This window comes from Neltuma alba, unplaced genomic scaffold, assembly GCF_004799145.2.
Source record: "Neltuma alba isolate B1F8T4 unplaced genomic scaffold, ASM479914v2 tig00011923_pilon, whole genome shotgun sequence".
Taxonomy (NCBI): Eukaryota; Viridiplantae; Streptophyta; class Magnoliopsida; order Fabales; family Fabaceae; genus Neltuma; species Neltuma alba.
In genome coordinates, this window is record NW_021636514.1 from 97,368 (window position 1) to 117,130 (window position 19,763).

Consider the following 19,763-nt stretch of genomic DNA (forward strand, 5'->3'; position numbering starts at 1 on the left):
CAATTAAACTATCACAAATATTTTTTTTGATATGCATCACATCAAGAAAATGTCTCACATGCAGAGATTTCCAATATGGAAGTTCAAAGAAAATTGACCTTTTCTTCCAACCATTTGTCACAACATGTTTTGCAAAAGGCTTGCCAAAATTGTTATCTAAGTCTTTCACCTTCTTAAAAACCTGCTCACTAGTCAATATCTTTGGTGGATTACCTTCTTCTGAGTGCCCATTAAAAGCCTTTTCCCACTTCTTCCAATGATATTTTAAAGGTAAGAATCTACAATGTCCCATATAGATATTTTTCTTATAATGATCCAATCGCATTGAGTGAGTATTATCTGCACATATAGGGCATGCACAATATCCATTTATGCTATATCTTGATAGATTACCATAAGCTCAAAAATAATTAATTGTGCCAAATAGCATGGCTCTCAAATTAAAACTTTTCTCCCTATTCCCATCTTACATATTCACGCTAGTTTCTCACATCAGCTTTAGGTTGTCAATTAAAGGAGCTAAGTACACATCTATATCATTTCTCGGCTGTCTAAGCCCAAAAATTAACATGGATAGCATCATAAACTTATGTTTCATGATCAAGCATGGAGGAAGGTTATATATCATCAATACCACTGCTTATGTGTGATGGTACTACTCTGAACACCATACGGATTAATTCCATCAATTGCTAATACAAGTCGTAGGTTCCTTTCTTCTTCCCCAAATTTAGGATACTTATAATCAATTTTTTTTCCATTGTGGAGAGTCTACAAGGTGCCTAAGTTTTGTATCTTCAATCCTTTCATTTGCATGCCATGTCAACTGCTAAGCAATTTTCGCATTATTCTACATACACCTAAATCTTGGAATAATGTGAAAATACCAAAGGACCTCAAAGAATTTTTACCTTTCTTTCCATATCATAATGCATTGCATATAGGACACTTCTCCAATGATGCATACTGATTTCAAAACAAAATGCAATCATTAGGACATGCTTGTATTTTCTCATAATCTATGCCAGTAGCGCAAAAAATTTGCTTAGACTCATATGTTTTGGTACGAAGTTCATTTTTCTCTGGAAGCATGTCTTGTAAAAGTGTAAGCAATGTAGTAAAACTCAAATCACTCCATCCATGATGCGCTTTCAAGTGATACAATTTTAATACTGCTAGCAATCTTGTGTGTTTTGTACATCCAGCATACAATGGTTTTTCTGCATCACTTTTTAATATCTCAAATAAATTAGGACAATCACGAAGATCCTCTTCAATTGCATTTAGCATATCTTCAAGACCATCATCCTCATCACATATGTTTGTGCCAAACTCATTTGAAGCATGACTTGTGTCATGAACTTGATCACTACATGAATCATAAGTCTCACTATGCCTTGTCCATCGTGTATAGGATTGATCAATTCCATAACACACTAAATGACCTAGCAAATCAGGTAGACTAATTTGCTTTCCATAACAACAAGCTAAGCAAAGACAAACAGTTTTTTCAAGATCTTTTGCATGCCTCATTACAAAACCAATAAACTCTTTCGCCCCATTTAAATATTCCATTGAACATCGATCAGATGACTTCCATTTTTGATCCATGTCTTCAATCTATTATAAATAAATAGTTAAGTACATAATTATTATACTCATTAATAACTTTCTATATTTTGTTATTTATCTCAAAATAAAATCGGCAATATAACGGCTTAAAAATGGAAGTTTTCCAAGCTCAAGACATCTCTTTTAACTAATAATATCTAATCAATCAATTAATCCAACAAAACTCAATGATTTTTCCCAGTTAAAAGCAACAACAAAAAATCATATTTGCCAACATATATCAAATCTAAAATAGAAAGTATTCAAAGCCAACAGATTAAATATTGTGACATTACTTCTTTAGCTATTCTTCTTGTTGTATCATATGTTTGGACCATTTTAACTTGCATATCTCACAATATCAAATTACAAAACTATGTAAATAGTTGTTTAAATAATATTCTTTACTTAACAAAATTTAGTAGCATAACAACTTAAAAATTTCCGGGACCTAAAACTTCTTTTTAACTAATGGTACTTAATTAAACAATTCATGTAGCATGTGTCATCAATTTTTCACAGCCCATAACAATAAAGATCATATTTGCCAACATATTATTCCACCTAAAATAGAAAACAAAAAATTATAACTATCAAATACTTCCATATGTAACTGATAATAATTAATCATGCCTCATTAATTTTCTAACATATTTCAAGTTTTCCCCAATAAATAATTTGACAAACTCTAACCAGCTAAAATAAGATATATTAAGCAAGTTAAAATATTTATTACTAACAAACTTAAATAAAAATACTTACAATGTATTGTAGATTGAGCTAAACTAATATTGAGTGCCCTAAAAAAATAAATAAGCAAATAAATAAAGTAAAATAAATGAATAATTTTACAAAATCTATCCAACTAAAGTAAAAAATATTAAGCAAGTTAAAATATTTATTACTAATAAGCTTAAATTTGTAAGCTTTTAAAATAATATGACCTTAAAAAATAAAAATACTTACAATGTATGATAGATTGAACTAAACTATACTAAGTGCCCTGCAAAAAAATAAACAAATAAACAAATAAAGTAAAGAGAGAGTGGGGACGAGGATGAGGGGTAAAGACAAAAGGAACATGAATCTACAATTGAACAGAACTATATTGAATGCCTTGCAAAAAAAATAAATAAAATAAAAAGAGAACAGGGATGAGAAAGAGGAGTGGGGATAGGAAAGAGGGGTGAAGACAAGGAGGAGATAGGATAGGGACAAGGAAAGAAAAGTTGGGAAGGGAAGGGGATGGGGACCGTGTGTGGGGACCGAAAGGGAGTGGGAATGAGGAAGGAAAAATGGTGTGAGGACAAAAAAGAGTAGGAATGAAGAAGAAAAAAATGGGGTGGGGATGAAAATAAGGACCGTGGTATGAAAAGTAAAGTGGGCAGGGAAAATGAGAGGTGAGGATGCTTGGTAGAAAGGAGGAAGTGAGTGTGGAGACAAGAGGGAGCTACAAGGAAATGGGGAGGAAGAAAAAACGGTGAAGATGAGTAGTGGGATTGGCGAGGGGTGATGATGTGGGGGAAAAAGAGAGGGAAAAAACAGAGAGAAATAAAAAAAAATTTAGCTCACTTGCTATAGCATTTTCTAAGTAGGACCTCCTGTAGCGTTTGGTTCACAAAACAATACGAGTTTAAAATGACCTGCTGCAGCACTTTCTGCTTTCTCAAGAAAGCACTATAGCAGGTGTGTATTTTTTAAAAAAATTTTAATATATATATTTTTACAAAGACCTTGCTATAGAAAATGGGATGATATAAATATATTTAGAAAAATCTTCTCTAGCACTTTCTTCAAAAAGCGCTACAACAAGTGAGATATAGCAGATATAATATTTTTTTTAAAAAAAAGATTTTCTGTATTGCTTTCTTAAAAAATCGCTATAGGAAGTACTATACTAGCTATAGCACTTTCTTAAAAAAGTGCTATAGAATATGCTTTTTTTTTAATAAATTAATGAGTATTAGCTGTGGTGTTTTTATATTTAAATACTACAAAACAGGCGCTACAAATCAAATATATTGTAATCAAATATATTGTAGTAGTTAGGGCTTATTGGTCAAGCTCGGGTGCTATTTTTCCGCATGTGTTGATGTGCTTCTCGGTGCACATGCTTGCCTTTTGAAGCAGTTGCAGAATTCTTTTTCTCCTTGCCCATTGGAAATTTTTTTTTTTTTGGTTTTTAATTAAAGAAATATTTTGTTTATCTATTGAGAATAACGAGCCAATCTATACTGCATAAATTTTGTTTGCTTTAAATGATGAATGATGCTTTTTGTTTATTAAAAAAGGGATAAGATGTGACAGATATGAAGATGAAGAAAAAAAAAGGAGATGGAAATAAAAAACGATGAGGAGAGAGGAAGAAACAATAGGAGCAGAAGGAGAGAGCAAGAACGTATGTTTTGAGAGCTAGACATGTCTTTCGTTTTTGTCCACTTGCGTTGGAAAATTGCTTCCCACCAAAAAAAGGAGAAACTGATTTTTCTTTATGCAGACGAAAATTGCCGCCGTCGGAAAATAGCTTCCCAAAAAGTTGTCCAACCAAACGCACAAAGCTGATGGAAAATCTTGATTTTCTTTTTCTAGGGCCAGATTTTCAGCATGCTAAACCGGCCTAAACGTGCTCTGGCAATACAAGAAATGGAAAAGGAGAGAACGGACACACGGGCCACCATGCTTCGATTTCCCTCCATGAGATTGTCATTTTGTTTCGAGATTTGTGCCACTTTGTCTTGAGCTTGACCCAAGCTTTCCACCTCACCACTTCACTTTGATTTTTAAATGATTCTGAAATTAGTTAACAACAACAAATGGGTTAAGAATAACTTTTTGTTTTTAAATATATTTTTATAATAAATAAGAAAAATAAAAAAAAAATGTGTGAAAAAATGTGATAAGACAGAGTATGACAAATGGGAGATAATAAATAATTAAGAATAAAATTAAAAAAACATAAAACAAATTTAAAATGAAAACTTACAAAGTGAACCACACTTTTTCCTAAATTTAAAACTTATAACCAGGACCAAAGGCAGTATTTTCCAGAGAGAATCACTCGGATGCTTATCATAACTCATTTGCAGGAGGAATTTTTAGTCCTAAATATAAGTTACTAATAGAATATTTAATAATCATTTTTTAATTGTATCTTTATTTAATTCTTGTCAGAAAGAGAGGGAGAGAGATAATCATTTTTTAATTTTACCTGATATAATTCCTGTTAGAAAGAGAGAAAGAGGGGAGAGAGTTGACAATAATTTGTAAATGCAAAGGAAAAAAAAACTTTAATAAAGATAAATTTGAAAAATTTTATCATTTTAATGCATTTATATCCATGTCAGAAAGAGAGGGAGAGAGATAATCATTTTTTAATTTTACCTGATATAATTCCTGTTAGAAAGAGAGAAAGAGGGGAGAGAGTTGACAATAATTTGTAAATGCAAAGGGAAAAAAAACTTTAATAAAGATAAATTTGAAAATTTTTATCATTTTAATGCATTTATATCCATGTCAGAAAGAGAGGGAGAGAGATAATCATTTTTTAATTTTACCTGATATAATTCCTGTTAGAAAGAGAGAAAGAGGGGAGAGAGTTGACAATAATTTGTAAATGCAAAGGAAAAAAAACTTTAATAAAGATAAATTTGAAAAATTTTATCATTTTAATGCATTTGTATCCATGTCATCATGAAATCATTGTACTGTACCATCTCATTTATCTTCTCTCTGAGAATATGCTATTCAGCGTTTCAGTCACTCTTGACTTCTCCCACACTTACTTGGCTTTTTCACTTGCTCTGAACTTCTCCCACACTCACAAACAGTCATATAAATAGTTTTATTCAATCAAAAAGCAGTAAAAATCTTCAAATTTAGTCATTCAATAAAAATGTTTTATAGTAAGACTTGCAGGTATGGATTCATTGAGACGTACGCTATTTATCAGAGAGCTATTCTAAAAGTTTATACAGGAAAGACATCTTTGCCAATTTTGTGTTCCCTATTACTCTTCCAGGAGATTCCTTTCTTGTTTACTGCCAAAACATGGTTTTTATAGGAGAAGTTGTCTGCATGAACAAACTCCAAGCTATAAGACCACAAGGTACAATTGCTCTGCCATTGGAAAAATCTTCATGCTTACAATCTTCGAATTCATGGCTCTGTTTATCTCTGTTTCTTGATTAAAAAGCAGAGGTGGGTGAGAGCAAATTTGATCTTGAATAATGGAGGGATCATATTCAGAGTGAAAGTTAGTGAAAATAATGTTGACTTACACAGCAAAATAGGTTTGCATAATAGATCCTGCACAATCAAAGTGGACTAAGATTTAGTATACACGGCCTTAAAAATGGAGTAAAAAGAAAGCCAACTAAACCTGAATTCAGCCAAAAATAAGACGCTCTTTGTGTGTTCTCTTTTCCTTTTGTCTTTTTGTTTTTGGGGGGTTAGGAGCGTTTTTAGTGATGATGTTTGTTTTCTGATTGATAGAAAACAAACAAGGATACACATACATGTTTCTGGTTGACCATGAAAACACAAAAGGACAAATTATTCATTACATAAAGTAGATAGCATAACAAGGAGCTTTATGTACACATGTAGTATATCACATGTATTATTTAAGCCTTAGCTGACTTGCGGCTTAGCTTCTCACGCAACCGTGTGATCACTGATAAGAGAGAGCCACTAAGGCTTAGCTTCTCACGCAACCGTGTGATCACTGATGGATTCAGAGTGGCAAGGCCTAAAGAGAGAGCCACTAAGGATATTAGGACAGGGTAAAGGCTTTCAAAGTTAGCTATACTCAGACTTGACGTCTCTATATCACTCTGCTCTTCAAATTCAAAATCTTCAATGGAAGTGGGTAAGGAGTTCTTGGCCATCAGCTCACGATATGGCTCCACGTCTTGCGTCACATTTAAGATTGCATTTGAGAAATGGGAGGCCAGGATAGATCCCTTTGGGAATGCCTGAAAATACAAGGAATATGTAGCATCACATTTAGGTTTTATAGACCAACCACTGATAATGGTTGGAATGATTCGCTAATGACTTGATACCCATAAAAATATATATATTGAAAGAGCTCCTTTTATTTTCAAACTTAAATCAGATGAGCAAATACTGTTAGGATTCTAAATAGTCGCACGAAATGTCATTACCATATAATTAGGGGAAATATATATAGATGGATAGAGTGAATAATGTACTCCCTCCCATACTAATTACTGGGAAAAGTTGGAAAACATTAATCTTTTTATCTTTCTAATTTTGACTTGAGTGTGAATGCGTAATTCCATTATTAAATTCTAGCTTAGTATAACTCAATCTCTATGATTCAGTTTCTAAATTTTGTCTCAATGCAACTTAGTCCATATAGTTTACTTATTTAAAATATTAATCTCTATTTTTTTTAAAAAAAAATATGTATTTCATAAAATTTAAGGACTGAATTTTAAAATGGTTAAAATTATAAAGATTAAGTTGCACTTAGTCAAAATTTAGAACGGACTTACAAATGAGTCAAAACTATAAAAATGAAAAAAACTAATGTTCCTAACAAATTAAAGTGTTAAATCAAAGCCCTATACTTGGTCTTAAATCTAGGGCAAAGATGTGGTAGTTAATTTCTAACTAGCTGTTGGCATCCCTTAATTCTTGAACAATATCTTTTTGTGGTAACTAATTTTAACAAAGCATAGAATCGGAAAGTCACACACACACATGAAGTTAGCTAACTTTGCCATATGATGAAGAGAAGAGAGTGTAAGCACATGTGATGAGGAAAAGTAAGATGGAGTAGACTTACAAAGGCAAATCCGCCAGTTTTATAGTTCGGTCCTGTCATCATGAAATGAGATCTATATTTGGAGAGGAAGAGCGTGAGGTAAGGGGTTTCATCAAAAATGGCATCCACTCCTCCATGTTTGGTTCCTGTTGACAGTGATTCGTTGTACTTTTCGCGAATTCCTAGAGCCTTCAATTGGGACGAGTTGAGTTTGAGTTGGCTAACCAAAAACCCTTCCACCCATGACCCAGCTTGATATCCCACGGACAGGTTGCTGCTTTTAGTTTCATTTTCGTCCTTAAATGAAGGCTCTTTCATTTTGCTTTGTGTTAAAATTGACGTTAAATTCGCTGTGTAAACTTGCACCACCAAGATGAATAAGAATGATGTCAGTATCACCATCCATCCTGTAGCACTGCTTGCAAAATTCTCCATAACATCTGTGATATATCATCGTACATACAAGATTGATGTCAAGTGTGTGATAGAGCATGTACGAGGCGCATATTGAAACAAAGTAACACATAATCAAAGTAAATATGCTACATAACAGAACTCACCGATCTTGTAAACAAGGAAGGGATTGAAGCGAAATTGGTTGGTTTCATTTCTTTCTAATATAATTATGATAATAGTTGCAGCCGAAAAAATCCCACAAGAATTAACCATAGTGACCATTTGAAAGGTTTCAAGAGGATCCCCTTACTTATGGACGCATTCTCCACCCTTACCATCATTGTTACACTTGAATCTAAATATGGCAGAGTGAAATCAACACAGTTTGTACGATGTGCCACAACTGTGATGTCTCCAATTATAGCATCAAGATCCTGCAATATTTTCATATACAGAGTAAGTGTTTTCAAGCGTGAAGGTAAGAAACAATATCCATAAATATATACATATATCATGCATTCATATCAGTATGCCAATAACATGCCTGATTTTCCGTTAGAAACTTAAAAGATAAATTGATAGAAGAAAAACAACTTAAAAAGAAAACGAAAACTTGCCCTGTCTGTCATTTGGTTGCAGAGAATATCGTCATAAATGGGAGTACCGCTTCTACTTTTGTTTGGCAAGGGGACAAACTCATAATCGAGCGGAAATGGCAAAACATCGACAACTTTTAAGAACACATTAAAAGCAAAGCCATGAATCATCACCGGCGTAGTCGAATTATCTACACTCACCAATTCAGGAAAAGAATTTGTTGCTACGACTCCAATCCTCAACTTTGGTGGTTTATCCAATGTGTCACCCGGCCACAATGGATCCTTTAGTTGGTATTTACCAGATATCTTAGCACCTTTACTAAAATTTTGAACAAGTCCAGTTTCAGGTTTCCAATAACCAATGACCCTTTCTCTCGGTCCTATCACATTGTATACTTCAAGCACCGATTGATCTAGTTGTCCTCCTTTTAAATTAAAATTTATCCCTGACAAGCCTGTGAAATTAGTATCCCAAATTTCACTTTGAAGTTTTGTGCCATTATTGTCTGCGCCTGGCTTCTCTAATGCCATAGCCAATGCTTCGATTGTGTGATAAGCCCACCATCCATAGACTGATAGGGTACTATTGAACCTGTAGTCAAAATAACTCTGTGTCCACCTACGCCAACGTGTTTTGTTCGAATCCATTGGCCTCACTCCCAATGCACCTTGCATGTATCCTTTCAAAGGGTTCCCAGTCGTAACTTGAGGATCTGTTAAAGAAGATAACCCCTGGGTAAGTATCCAAGCATATCCTTCTCCCATCATGTCTTGTTCTTCTGCAGACTGAATAAATCTTATTCCCAAATCCATGCTCATATGGACAAGAAATACATGTGTTCGCCTGTTGTTTAACTTGACGAGAATGTCGTCAATTTCAACATCTGTTGAATCTGGATCAATGGCAGTTATGTTAACCATTCGTATGCCCATATCTTTCAAGACATTGCTGAGGCATGGAATAAGGTGACCGCCATATTCAGTGTCTTCAAAAATGGGGACGATTGACTGCCACCCAAGAGCTTCAATGGTGGCAGCTATAGCTTGGAACTGAAAGCAATTAAGGCCTTGATTGGAGGATGGTGATGGAGGTGGCAAAAGGGATGGGCCAGTTATGGGAAACCAAATAACAGGTACTTGGGATTCCAAGCCAAGTTCCACTATAAAACCTGCTTGCTCTGAATTTTGGGGCCCCAGAATGGCACGCACTTTGTGTTTCTCAATTAGTTCAGAAGCTGCTTGCATATTCAAAGGTTGTCTCCAAGTTCTATCACCTTGATCTCTACATGTTAACATAAAGTAAGCCTATTTTATCCTAAAATAGGTCTACTCTACGTTAACTTGAAGAGTCAGGGAGACAGGACCGGAGCCCAACCAAAAAAAAAATGAAACAGGGAGCATATTAATAAATAAAATGATATCCTTATGGCTGCCTAAAATTTTAAAGAGGGAATGGCATTTAGGACCATTATATTAATTTAATTTTCAATTTGGTAACGACAGAATTTAAAACTTTCGTAAAAGGCTTTTGTTTTTCAATAGTAGTTATAAATAACCACCATTTTTGATGAAACTCTAAGAAGCTAATAAAAAAGGTAAAAAGAAAAAACTACAAGAACTTAATTAAAATCACATGAAACTTAGGTGAAATTATAAGAACCTGATTAAGAAATTATATGAACCTAAAAATAAGGTGAAACTACATAAATTTGCAGATTAATTTTTTAGAAAAAAAGAAAAACAGGGGAGGCTTGGGTTCACTTTTACATTAAACACTAAGCCCAGCCTACAGCATACTTTGATCATTAACAAAAATCACCGTACATGCAGACTCTCAAAAAGACTCATGCTAATTTTAAGTTATGTTTTCTTGTTAATGATCATTGCGAAAAATCTATCAAAAAATAATATTGTTTATGATGTTAGAGAGAAATTAAAATTGAGAAGATGGAGATGGGAGCAGGGGGTGTCACGTTACCATTTCCTGCTGCAGCGACGGCGTCGTTCTGAGAAACATTCCGGATTATAAGGCGAATCTTGGTGGCTGTATAACGCTCTGTATCTTCGACGGCAAGGGCGAGGCTGTTGTTAACCATTTTGCCAAGTTCTGAATTCAGGTCAAGAATGACGCCTACTGGCACTCCATCTGGTTTGGCCGCCATGGAAGGTCTAAGCCATAACAGTACTAAGGCCACACTCACACTTAAGAGAGCTTTCAAGCTTTTCTTCAACAACTCCGCCATTATTGATCTCAGTTCTCTCCCTTCTCTCTCTTCACTTATTCCTCTTTCTATATATGCCCCAGCCTCCAACAGTATTATACCCTTTTCCCTCTTCTTTTGTCTTTATTATATCATTCTCTTTTGGGATTAAATTTTAACTTCCGTTTTCGCATTCCTAATTTCCTACTCTTAACTTGTATAATGCCTAAAGAGGTTATTATGAACGAATATTCTCATTTCTATCATCGTCACGCTTATCCACTTTTTTCTCACTGTTTCCTTCCTCATCATGCCCTTGCACATGGTAAAGTCAAGCATCTTAGACATAATAGGTAGTTTTTTTTTAAAAAAAAAAAAGGCACCTATCTTTATGGAAAAAAAAGATAATAAAATATCATAAAAATTGCTAAAAGACAAATCAACATGGATAATTTTAAAATTCAATTCAGACTCTTTATCATTTTGAAATTTTCAAATCTTGTAAAATTATACAAATATCATTCACTATTTAAAAAAAATTATATCACATCAACACCCTTAACAGGTTTCTGGCCACTAGAGCTCTTGTGCCAAGAGCCCTATTAGGTCAACCACTAAAGCTCCGATGACATGTCACCGAAATGTATTGAATATTTTTTTTTAGTTATTGACTACATTTGTTTTTAGAACTCTAATAACTACTTTTGTTTAGCTATTGACCACTTTATTATTGCGATTGATTACTTTCATTTTTAAAAATTTGTTGATTACTCTTGTTTAGCTATTGACTACTCTAATTTCGCTAGTGATTATTTTTATTTCAAAAATTTAAAAAATACATTAAATGTTTTTGGAGATCTAGTGACTACTTTTTGTTTAGTTATTTACTACTTTTTACAGTCAATAGGTATCTAAAAGTAGTCATCAAAATTTTAAAAACAAAAATACTCAATAGTTAAATTATAGTAGTTAATAGCTCTATGAAACTAATTACCAGGAATAAGAACAGTGTTGTCATTTCACAATATTTTAAAATTTCAAAATAGTATAAGGAGTATGATCTAGAATTTTGAATTCACTCGCTTAATTTGTCCTCTAATATTTTTAAGAGTATTTTAGTATCTTTTTCGCTATCTTTATTCGCTTATTTATATTAGTAATTTATATAATACATATAATAAATTATAATCCATATGCTCCCCATGGTCCATGATACACACAAGTTACTCCTAGGAAAACTGTTTGGTTAATAAGTTGCCTAGAGAGTAATTAATTATTCTTTCTCAATTTTGTCTGTATAATTAATGCTTAAATGTGGCTCCTTATAATTTTTCTCTTCTTTATAACCTCATTTAATATAAGTAAAGTTGAAAAAATTTAATTTAAGACATATTTAGTGTGTTAGCCTTCATTTTTTATTTCTGTGAATTAGTCAAAGACACTCAAGACAGGAGGGAGTATAATTTTTTTTGGTCAAACAGGAGGGAGTATTCAATCCATATATTTACCAATTCATCCATATAACTATTCAAAAGTCATTGATTTCTCGCGCTTTATAGGTATAATCGTGTCTAAACATTTTTAGGCAATTGCGATTCATGTTTGCAAATAAATATCAAAACTGTAAAAAATTTTCAGATAATTAGTTTATATATTTTATCATACAAATTATATATAAAGTAGATCCATTTTTTGGTGTAATGCACAGTATAAATAACAATATGATAAAAACTTTTTCTGACTAAAAGATACATTAATTTCAGTTCAACATGTTAGGCGCATATTAACTTTAATCCAAATTTAAATGTATAGTACAAAAAGTAAAGAGAATAATTAAAATTAAAAATAGTAATGATAAATAACAAAAAGTGGCTTTTGGATTAGTCAGTGTTACGTTTGAAAATAAGTTTATATTACCAAAAAAAAATAAAGGCAAGACCAGGTTCAGGTTTTTTAAAAAAAAAAAAAAAAAGAAAGACAGACCAGGTTTAGTAGTATCACTTTTGAATATATTGAAGAATGAAGTAGTTTATAGCCTATAAATAATAGGACAATACTTACATCAAATTTTACAATCACAAAAATACTTACATCAAGTTTCTTATATTCATTACATTAAGTTCTCTAATCACATATAACCATGTGTTTACTATTTTTAAAATATTAGTATCACTCGTAGAAGATTTTTGCAGGCATATAGATTTTAGATATATGGATTCTTAAAACATAAAATAGTGCATAAGTTTTTTTCATACATAAACTGAGACCAGTAAGAAGCTAGAAAAAATTGACACCGGAAAATTTTATCTATATATAATTGGCCAAAAAGGTGTCCTTTAGAAATAAAAATATATCCGATACTGATATGAGGATTTATTAATACATGATTTGTAGGTATTTCTACAAGTGCTTTTAACCTTAGAGAGCACACCTTATCCGAGTAAATACTCAAGGACTGACCCAAGTTTTTTTATTAAATAAATTAGAAAAAATTAGACTTAGGTCTCAATTAAGAGATTTTATTATTGCAAAGTTCTTTGAAATTTTCAAAGTAATCTCAAGTTCCAAGGGATATGTGGATGGAATATTGCAATTGTGACTGAACCATTTTACCACATTGATATATATATATATATATATATATTGTCACTCTCAATACTCCCTCTTATTAATGTCAACTCCTTTATTTGTCAATTGTGTCTATACAGATTATCACTCCATGTTATAAAATTATCAGGTGAAAAGGCAAGTATTGACAATGTCTTGCGGCTCAATTAACAAGTCAAAGTGCTTCGAGTGACAACCTGTTATGGGGCCAATTGACAAGTCAGAATGCAACAGGAAGTGATAATCTCTAAAATTATTTTGAATTTGAGATTAATTTTTACTAGACTGAAAGTATTAGAGTTAAAGCCAAATATTTTACCTGCTTCAAACTATAATATCCTCCATTGTTGTCGTCTGAGTGATTTTTTTTTTTAATATTTCAAGTGGAAGAAACTTAGTGGAATTTTTGCAGGACTCCATGATTGATTGGGGGAAAAGAAAAGGACATTATATAGAGGGATTTATGTTGGGTGCTCATCAGTTTTGATGAGCACCCAATACTCATCAGATCTGGACCGTTCAGATCTAATCTGGACAGTCCAGATTTATTTTTATTTTTTAAAAATAATTATTTTAATAGGTATAAAATAAAAAATAAAGATAATCTATTAACTACCACTCTTTAAAAATATAATTTTTTCTATTTTAAAATAATTATTTAATAATATTAAACGTGGATGGTTCAAGTTAAATGTGGACAGTCCACTGAAGCCTTATATAGAGTGACGTGTGAGGGTTACGCAACACGGGAATCATGTACTCAAAAAATGATGTATGACACGTGTCTCTAATACATTTTTTTAAAAAAAATAATTTTCCAATCCATGCTTTTATTTTATTTATTTATTTATTTTTGGTGAAATCCAATCCATGATTTTACAGCGCAAAGAAAACTATTTTGTTGGTACCTATATATTTTCTTAATTTTTATTTTAGTATTGAGTTTTTTTTGTCTTAATTAAATATCATTTCTAATCCTATATTACAAGTTATATTTTATATTTAAAATTAGAGGTAGTACTTTAATTTTATTCTGTTAGTATCACTATCTTCTCTACAAAAACTAAATTAAAATTATTAGTAGACCAAAGTTATAAGGGTAACGATGTTAACAGAATAAAATTAAAATATTTTATTAAAAGAGAAAAATACTCATGTGCCGACTTAAAATTTGAAGAAAAGTATAGATATCTACAAAATGATTTCTCTTAAGTATATTAAGCAAACAATCATTTAAATGAAAGCATGTATTGGAGACGCATGGATTGGAGACAAGCATAATATTAAAAAGCGTATATTGACAAGTAGGTCCATTTTTGGCCAAAGAAATAAAGACAACGGTAGGTTGATGACTTAGAAAGAAAGAAGGTACGTAGATTTGTCCTAAACCAGAAAAGAATTAAAAAGGGAGTATTATTTAATATTTTAGATTTTCTTAATAAACATATATTTTATATCTTTATTAATTTTTTTTACTTATTCTAGGTGACAAAATAATAAAGAGTTTCTATGAACTAATATTTATTATGAGTTGGACATGAAAATCATAATTAATTATGTAAAACATCGAAAAGACGCTAATTAATCATTATAAAAATACTTACATACTGCTTCAATCTTTATATATATACAACACTTCTAGCTACTTCATCGAAGATAAGAAAATATAGTTAAATTATTTCTGTCATCTAAAAAAAAAAAGAAATATTAGTAATATTTTGACTTGACCGTTCTTTAAAATTAAAACATAAATCTAAGAAATAAAAATCCTAAAAAATTATAGACAAGAGTGGTTTGAAAAAAGTTAATACTATTTTTTGTCTTTATAATTTGTTTTAAGTTCCTCATGTTTACTCCGTTTAGAAGCGTTGGTCCATAGTTTGAAAAGGACTTAGAGCTAGAATTAACAGTATTAAGTTTACTTATGTGGCATTAACACCGTTAAGTTTGCTTATTTTGAGAGTTGACATGGACGATCGAATGGCAAACTTGATGAGTAGGTAAATGAAAGACGTACTGGCACTTGTAGTTAAAAGAGGATCCACTCACAGGAGAAGTCTGACCTCACTCCTCAACGTCATCACTAATCAACGTTGCCGGCGATTGTCCGTTAACGATTTTTGCGTGCTCTGTTTTTTTATTGGTTTTTGTAACATATAGTAACATCATTTTTCTTAATACTATCTCTAGTCTTTAGTATAAGATCTTATTTAAATTTTATTTTGATCCTAAATATAAGATTTTAATCTACTTTGTCTCTCATATTTATATATTTTTTCCAATATAATCTTTCTAATAATAGTAGTTCTAACTAATATACTTGATTAGCAAGAATATTTTAGAAAAGATAATATTTATCTATTACAACAAACTGACTTAACTTATTTCTCTAATCTCTTCAAATTAGTTAACTAACTCTTATATTTAGAACTGAAAGTGATATTACTTAGATAAATTTCAAGAGATGGCAGTAACGTTCACAAAACTTATCCATAATCTAAATGGATAATCATAATCTGTCCTCTCCATCAATATGACCCTTCTTCGTCAAAAGTTAATTGAAGACTTCCATGTCTTTCTCTTCTTCCGTCTGTATCTTTTTCTTTACTCCTCCGATCTTTAATATAGGATTCAATTTTTGAGTTGATTTTGATCCTAAATATAAGACTTATTCATCATATTTATCAATTTTCTCTAAACTACCCCTATAGATACTACCTCAACTATAATCAAATAGAAGAGGAAGAGGAGGTATTAAGAAAGATGATTATGGTGTTTTAGGAAAAATGTGTCACTTTTCTTATAATTAACTAACTTACCTAACTTCCTTAATCTAATCAAATTAATTAAATGGGTCTTATATTAAGGACCGGAGAATTATTATTTATTTCTTCACCTTGTTTTTTGTCTTTATTTTTCACTTTTATATTTGGGCCCTTTTTCCTTTCAAGAAAATATAACAGCAGTTCGCCACTTCTGCACGCTAAGCATGTCTCTGTTCAACTAAGAAGCCGCAGCAATAGTTTTGAGTCTGTTTGGATTAGCAATTAAAAAAGTAGTTTATTATCAATTTGATTTTTAAAAAAAGTTAGATTGGGTGATTTAAATTGTGTTTGCATTGAATTTTATAAAAGTTAGATTGAGTAAAAAGTTATTTGGATTATAATTGAAAAAAATAAATTTAGGTTGTATAATTACCAAAAAAAGTATGAGTTTTATTAGAGAATGAAAAATAATAAAGAAATGAATTTACATAGTACAATAAATTTAAATTAATAACTTTGGTTTGTGAAATTACCCAAATAAGTATGAATTTTATTAAATAATGATAAATGATTAAGAAAATAAATTTACATAACACAATGAATTTAAATTACTTTAATATGAAGAAGCAAAATTTCGTCACTGAAATGCATTTTAAAACATTATTTTAATGATAATAATGAGCATGAAAGGCTTTCAAATAATGAGAGAATAAGAGAAAATAAAATAAGGAAAAGAGTGAGAGAATCTGACACTGTGTAATAATTGTTTCAATTGTCTACTCCTGCCAACGAACCACACGGTAAAACTCAAAATAAGTTATTTTGAGGAACTTATAAATTCGTGTGATTCATAAAATTTATAAGTGGGATGGTCCAAAAACCCCACCAAACACCCATAAAATTTATAATCGTGTTTATGACACTAAGAAGTTACTTTTGGGTTTTCCTCTTCTCTCATTTCTCTCTCTAGTATTCTCTCATGTGGTGCTTTATTGTGCCACTCAAATTAACTTGGATCTGACACGTTACGCTTTTCTTGTTTGCATTTTAGTATTTCTGACAATTATTATAATAGTTTCACCCACAAAAATGGCAACAACAATTAACCACAGTAACCAGTTGAAAGGTTTTAAGAGGATCCATTTACTTGTGGTGGCCTTCTTCACCCTTACCACCAATGCTGCTCCTGAATCTAAATATGGCAATGTGAAATCAATACATTCTGTTCGGTTTTCCACAATTGTGATGTCTCCATTTTTATTTTTATTTTTGAGACCAGGGTGATGTCTCCATTTATAGCATCAAGATCCTGCAATAAATATTTTCACACACAGACCAGGTGTGAAGGTAAAAAGAAGAACCTGTGTAAGCATTCTTAAGGATACCAGTATCATACCTGACTTTCCATTATAAACTAAAAGAAGAAACAACTTAAAAAGAAAAAGAATGAAAACTTGCCTTCGCTTTTAGCAATTGGTCGCAGAAAAGATCATCAAAGGTCATGTCAGTATTGGGCAAGGGAACAAACTGATAATCATTTAACGGAAATGGCAAAACCAGGACTGTTTTTAAGAACACATTAACAACAAAGCCACCACTATCGATCCGAAGCTTACGTAAATTATATGCATTCATAAATTCAAGAAAAGAATTTGTTTTAGGGACTCCAATTCTCAACTTGGGTGGTTTATCCAATGTGTCCCCCGGCCACAGTGGATCTTTGAGTGGGTATTCACCATAGATGTCTTGCTACCTTTACTACAATTTTGAACAACTCTAGTTTTAGGGCTCCAACATCCGATTATCCTTTCTCTGTCTCCTATCAGTCTATCACATTGTATACTTCAAGCTTCGATTGATGTAATTGTCCATTTCTGAATTGGATTTAAATGAGATTCTTCCTTCAAGTTTTCTCTCTCTATCTATATTTACAAATTATTTTCATATCTTTTTTTCTCTTTTCAATAAAAATTAAATAAAAATAAAACCAAAAAAATAAGTATTAAACATATTATAAGTTACTTACATTTAGTACCGAAATTTATCCCGGTTAAAAGCCATATGAAAAAACACTCACATGAATGACTGGGACTCATTATTACGATGGTTGTTGTGAAAATGAATGGTTTCTTTGAGAGACACGTGTGAAAGAAGGAGAGGAAGAGAGAAGAAAATGGGAGAATAAGTTAAAAGGCAAAAGTAGAACAAGATAAGAAATGGAAAAGGAAGGACAAACACACGGGCCTCGATGCTTTCTCCATTAAAATCATCATTTTGTATTCGAGATTTGTGTCACTTTGTCTCTTAGTTAACCATGTGATGGGATTTATGGCAGCAACAAGTTTGTCATTAAATTATTCTCTAACAAACAATGGATAATGCATTAAGTGGTGTAATATGCCCATGTTGCAATATTATCCTATATACGGAGAAGCTAGCTCTCACCACGCCATATGGGTTATATTCAAGAGAAAATTTCATATAAGTCCCACAATCTAAGCTTAATTAACCATCAGGCCCAAGATATTTTTAAATCTCATTTCAATCTCTTGAGCCCAAAACGAGATTAAGTTTAACAGAACAATAACCATGTTGCCCCTAAATATTTTAACAACCTCATTGGTATTTTGCAAGTCAAAATATGCATTTTAACAACAAAATATAGCTAAATAACAACTATATATATGCGCAAATTTGCAACTTCCAATTTTTATAACAGTAAAAGGTGAATATGAAAAATTCATAAATGCTTATGGGTAGGTTACGCAAGGTGGAATACACATTTTTAACAACAACAAAAAATAAATAATATATATATATAAAGATCTACAATTACAACTCTCAACTTTGATTATCACAGGATGTGAACATGAAAACTTTACGAGTCAAAATAACTATTTTAACAACAACAAAAAAGCTAAATAACAACTATATATATATATATGAAAATTTGTAAGTTTTAATTTTTATAATAACAGGCAATGAGCATGAAAAATTTATAAGCACTCGTGGTTAAAAAGTGTTTAGGTAGAAATGACATTATAATTTTAAGAGTATTTTTATAATATATGAAATAAATATATAGAAAAATTTATCTCAATCTATAAAAAAGTATTTTTTAAAAATATTTTTAGAATTACCCAAATATCTCATAAGTCGCCTTTAATAGCCACGTGATATGCTGTATTTAACTATTTTTAAAAATGGAAAAACACTCGTACGAATGCTTTTTTTTTTTTTGACCAAAGAACTCGTACGAATGCTTGGAACTCATTATTATGATGGTTGTTACGAAAATGAGTGGTTTCTGTGAGGGACACGTGTGGAAGAAGGAGAGGAAGAGAGAAAAACAATGGGAGAATAAGTTAAAAGGCAAAAGCTGAACAAGACAAGAAATGGACAAAAAAAAAAGGACAAACACACGGCCCCCGATTCTTCCCCCATAAAATCATCATTTTGTATTCGAGATTTGTGCCACTTTGTCTCTTAGTTAACCATGTGATGGGATTTATGGCTGCAACCAGTTTGTTATTAAATATAGATATTTAGATAAAATCAAACCATAATTTAAAAAATAATTTTTAAAGAATAGATTTTAAAAAATAGATTTTAAAAATAGCTTTTATAAGAATGAGTTTTGAGAATAGATTTTTAAGAAAATAATTTTAATAAAATGAGAATGTTTGTATTGTTGTTATTAGAATCTTTTTTTATGTGTAAATTACTAAAAATGATATACGTTATTATGATAATTAAATAAAAATATATTTCAATTTATATTTTTGTTTGAAAT

General features: G+C 31.3%; 2 protein-coding genes across 2 annotated transcripts; both read right to left on the minus strand.

Moving 5' to 3' along the window:
• Positions 1-6,233: 6,233 nt before the first annotated feature.
• Positions 6,234-7,570, minus strand: LOC114719557 (glutamate receptor 2.9-like). The gene is made up of 2 exons (XM_028905070.1): positions 7,424-7,570; positions 6,234-6,584 (listed from the first exon to the last, which is right to left on the minus strand). Exons 1-2 carry the CDS (start codon positions 7,463-7,465, stop codon positions 6,234-6,236), a joined length of 393 nt encoding a protein of 130 aa, XP_028760903.1. The 5' UTR covers positions 7,466-7,570.
• A 654-nt stretch (positions 7,571-8,224) lies between these two features.
• Positions 8,225-10,640, minus strand: LOC114719558 (glutamate receptor 2.3-like). Its single transcript, XM_028905071.1, has 3 exons — positions 10,376-10,640; positions 8,463-9,632; positions 8,225-8,232 (listed from the first exon to the last, which is right to left on the minus strand). The coding sequence occupies exons 1-3, from the start codon at positions 10,638-10,640 to the stop codon at positions 8,225-8,227; spliced, it is 1,443 nt and encodes a 480-aa protein (XP_028760904.1).
• Between the last annotated feature and the right edge of the window lie 9,123 nt (positions 10,641-19,763).

What these genes read in the sequence shown, in the direction of transcription:
- LOC114719557 (XM_028905070.1), bottom strand. Translation starts at nt 7,465, where the DNA reads ATGATGACAGGACCGAACTATAAAACTGGCGGATTTGCCTTT. An exon ending in AAACTGGCGGATTTGCCTTT is followed by an intron (nt 6,585 to 7,423) that starts GTAAGTCTACTC and finishes TTGTATTTTCAG; the next exon opens with GCATTCCCAAAGGGATCTAT.
- LOC114719558 (XM_028905071.1), bottom strand. Translation starts at nt 10,640, where the DNA reads ATGGCGGAGTTGTTGAAGAAAAGCTTGAAAGCTCTCTTAAGTGTGAGT. An exon ending in CGTCGCTGCAGCAGGAAATG is followed by an intron (nt 9,633 to 10,375) that starts GTAACGTGACAC and finishes ATATGCAAGCAG; the next exon opens with CTTCTGAACTAATTGAGAAA.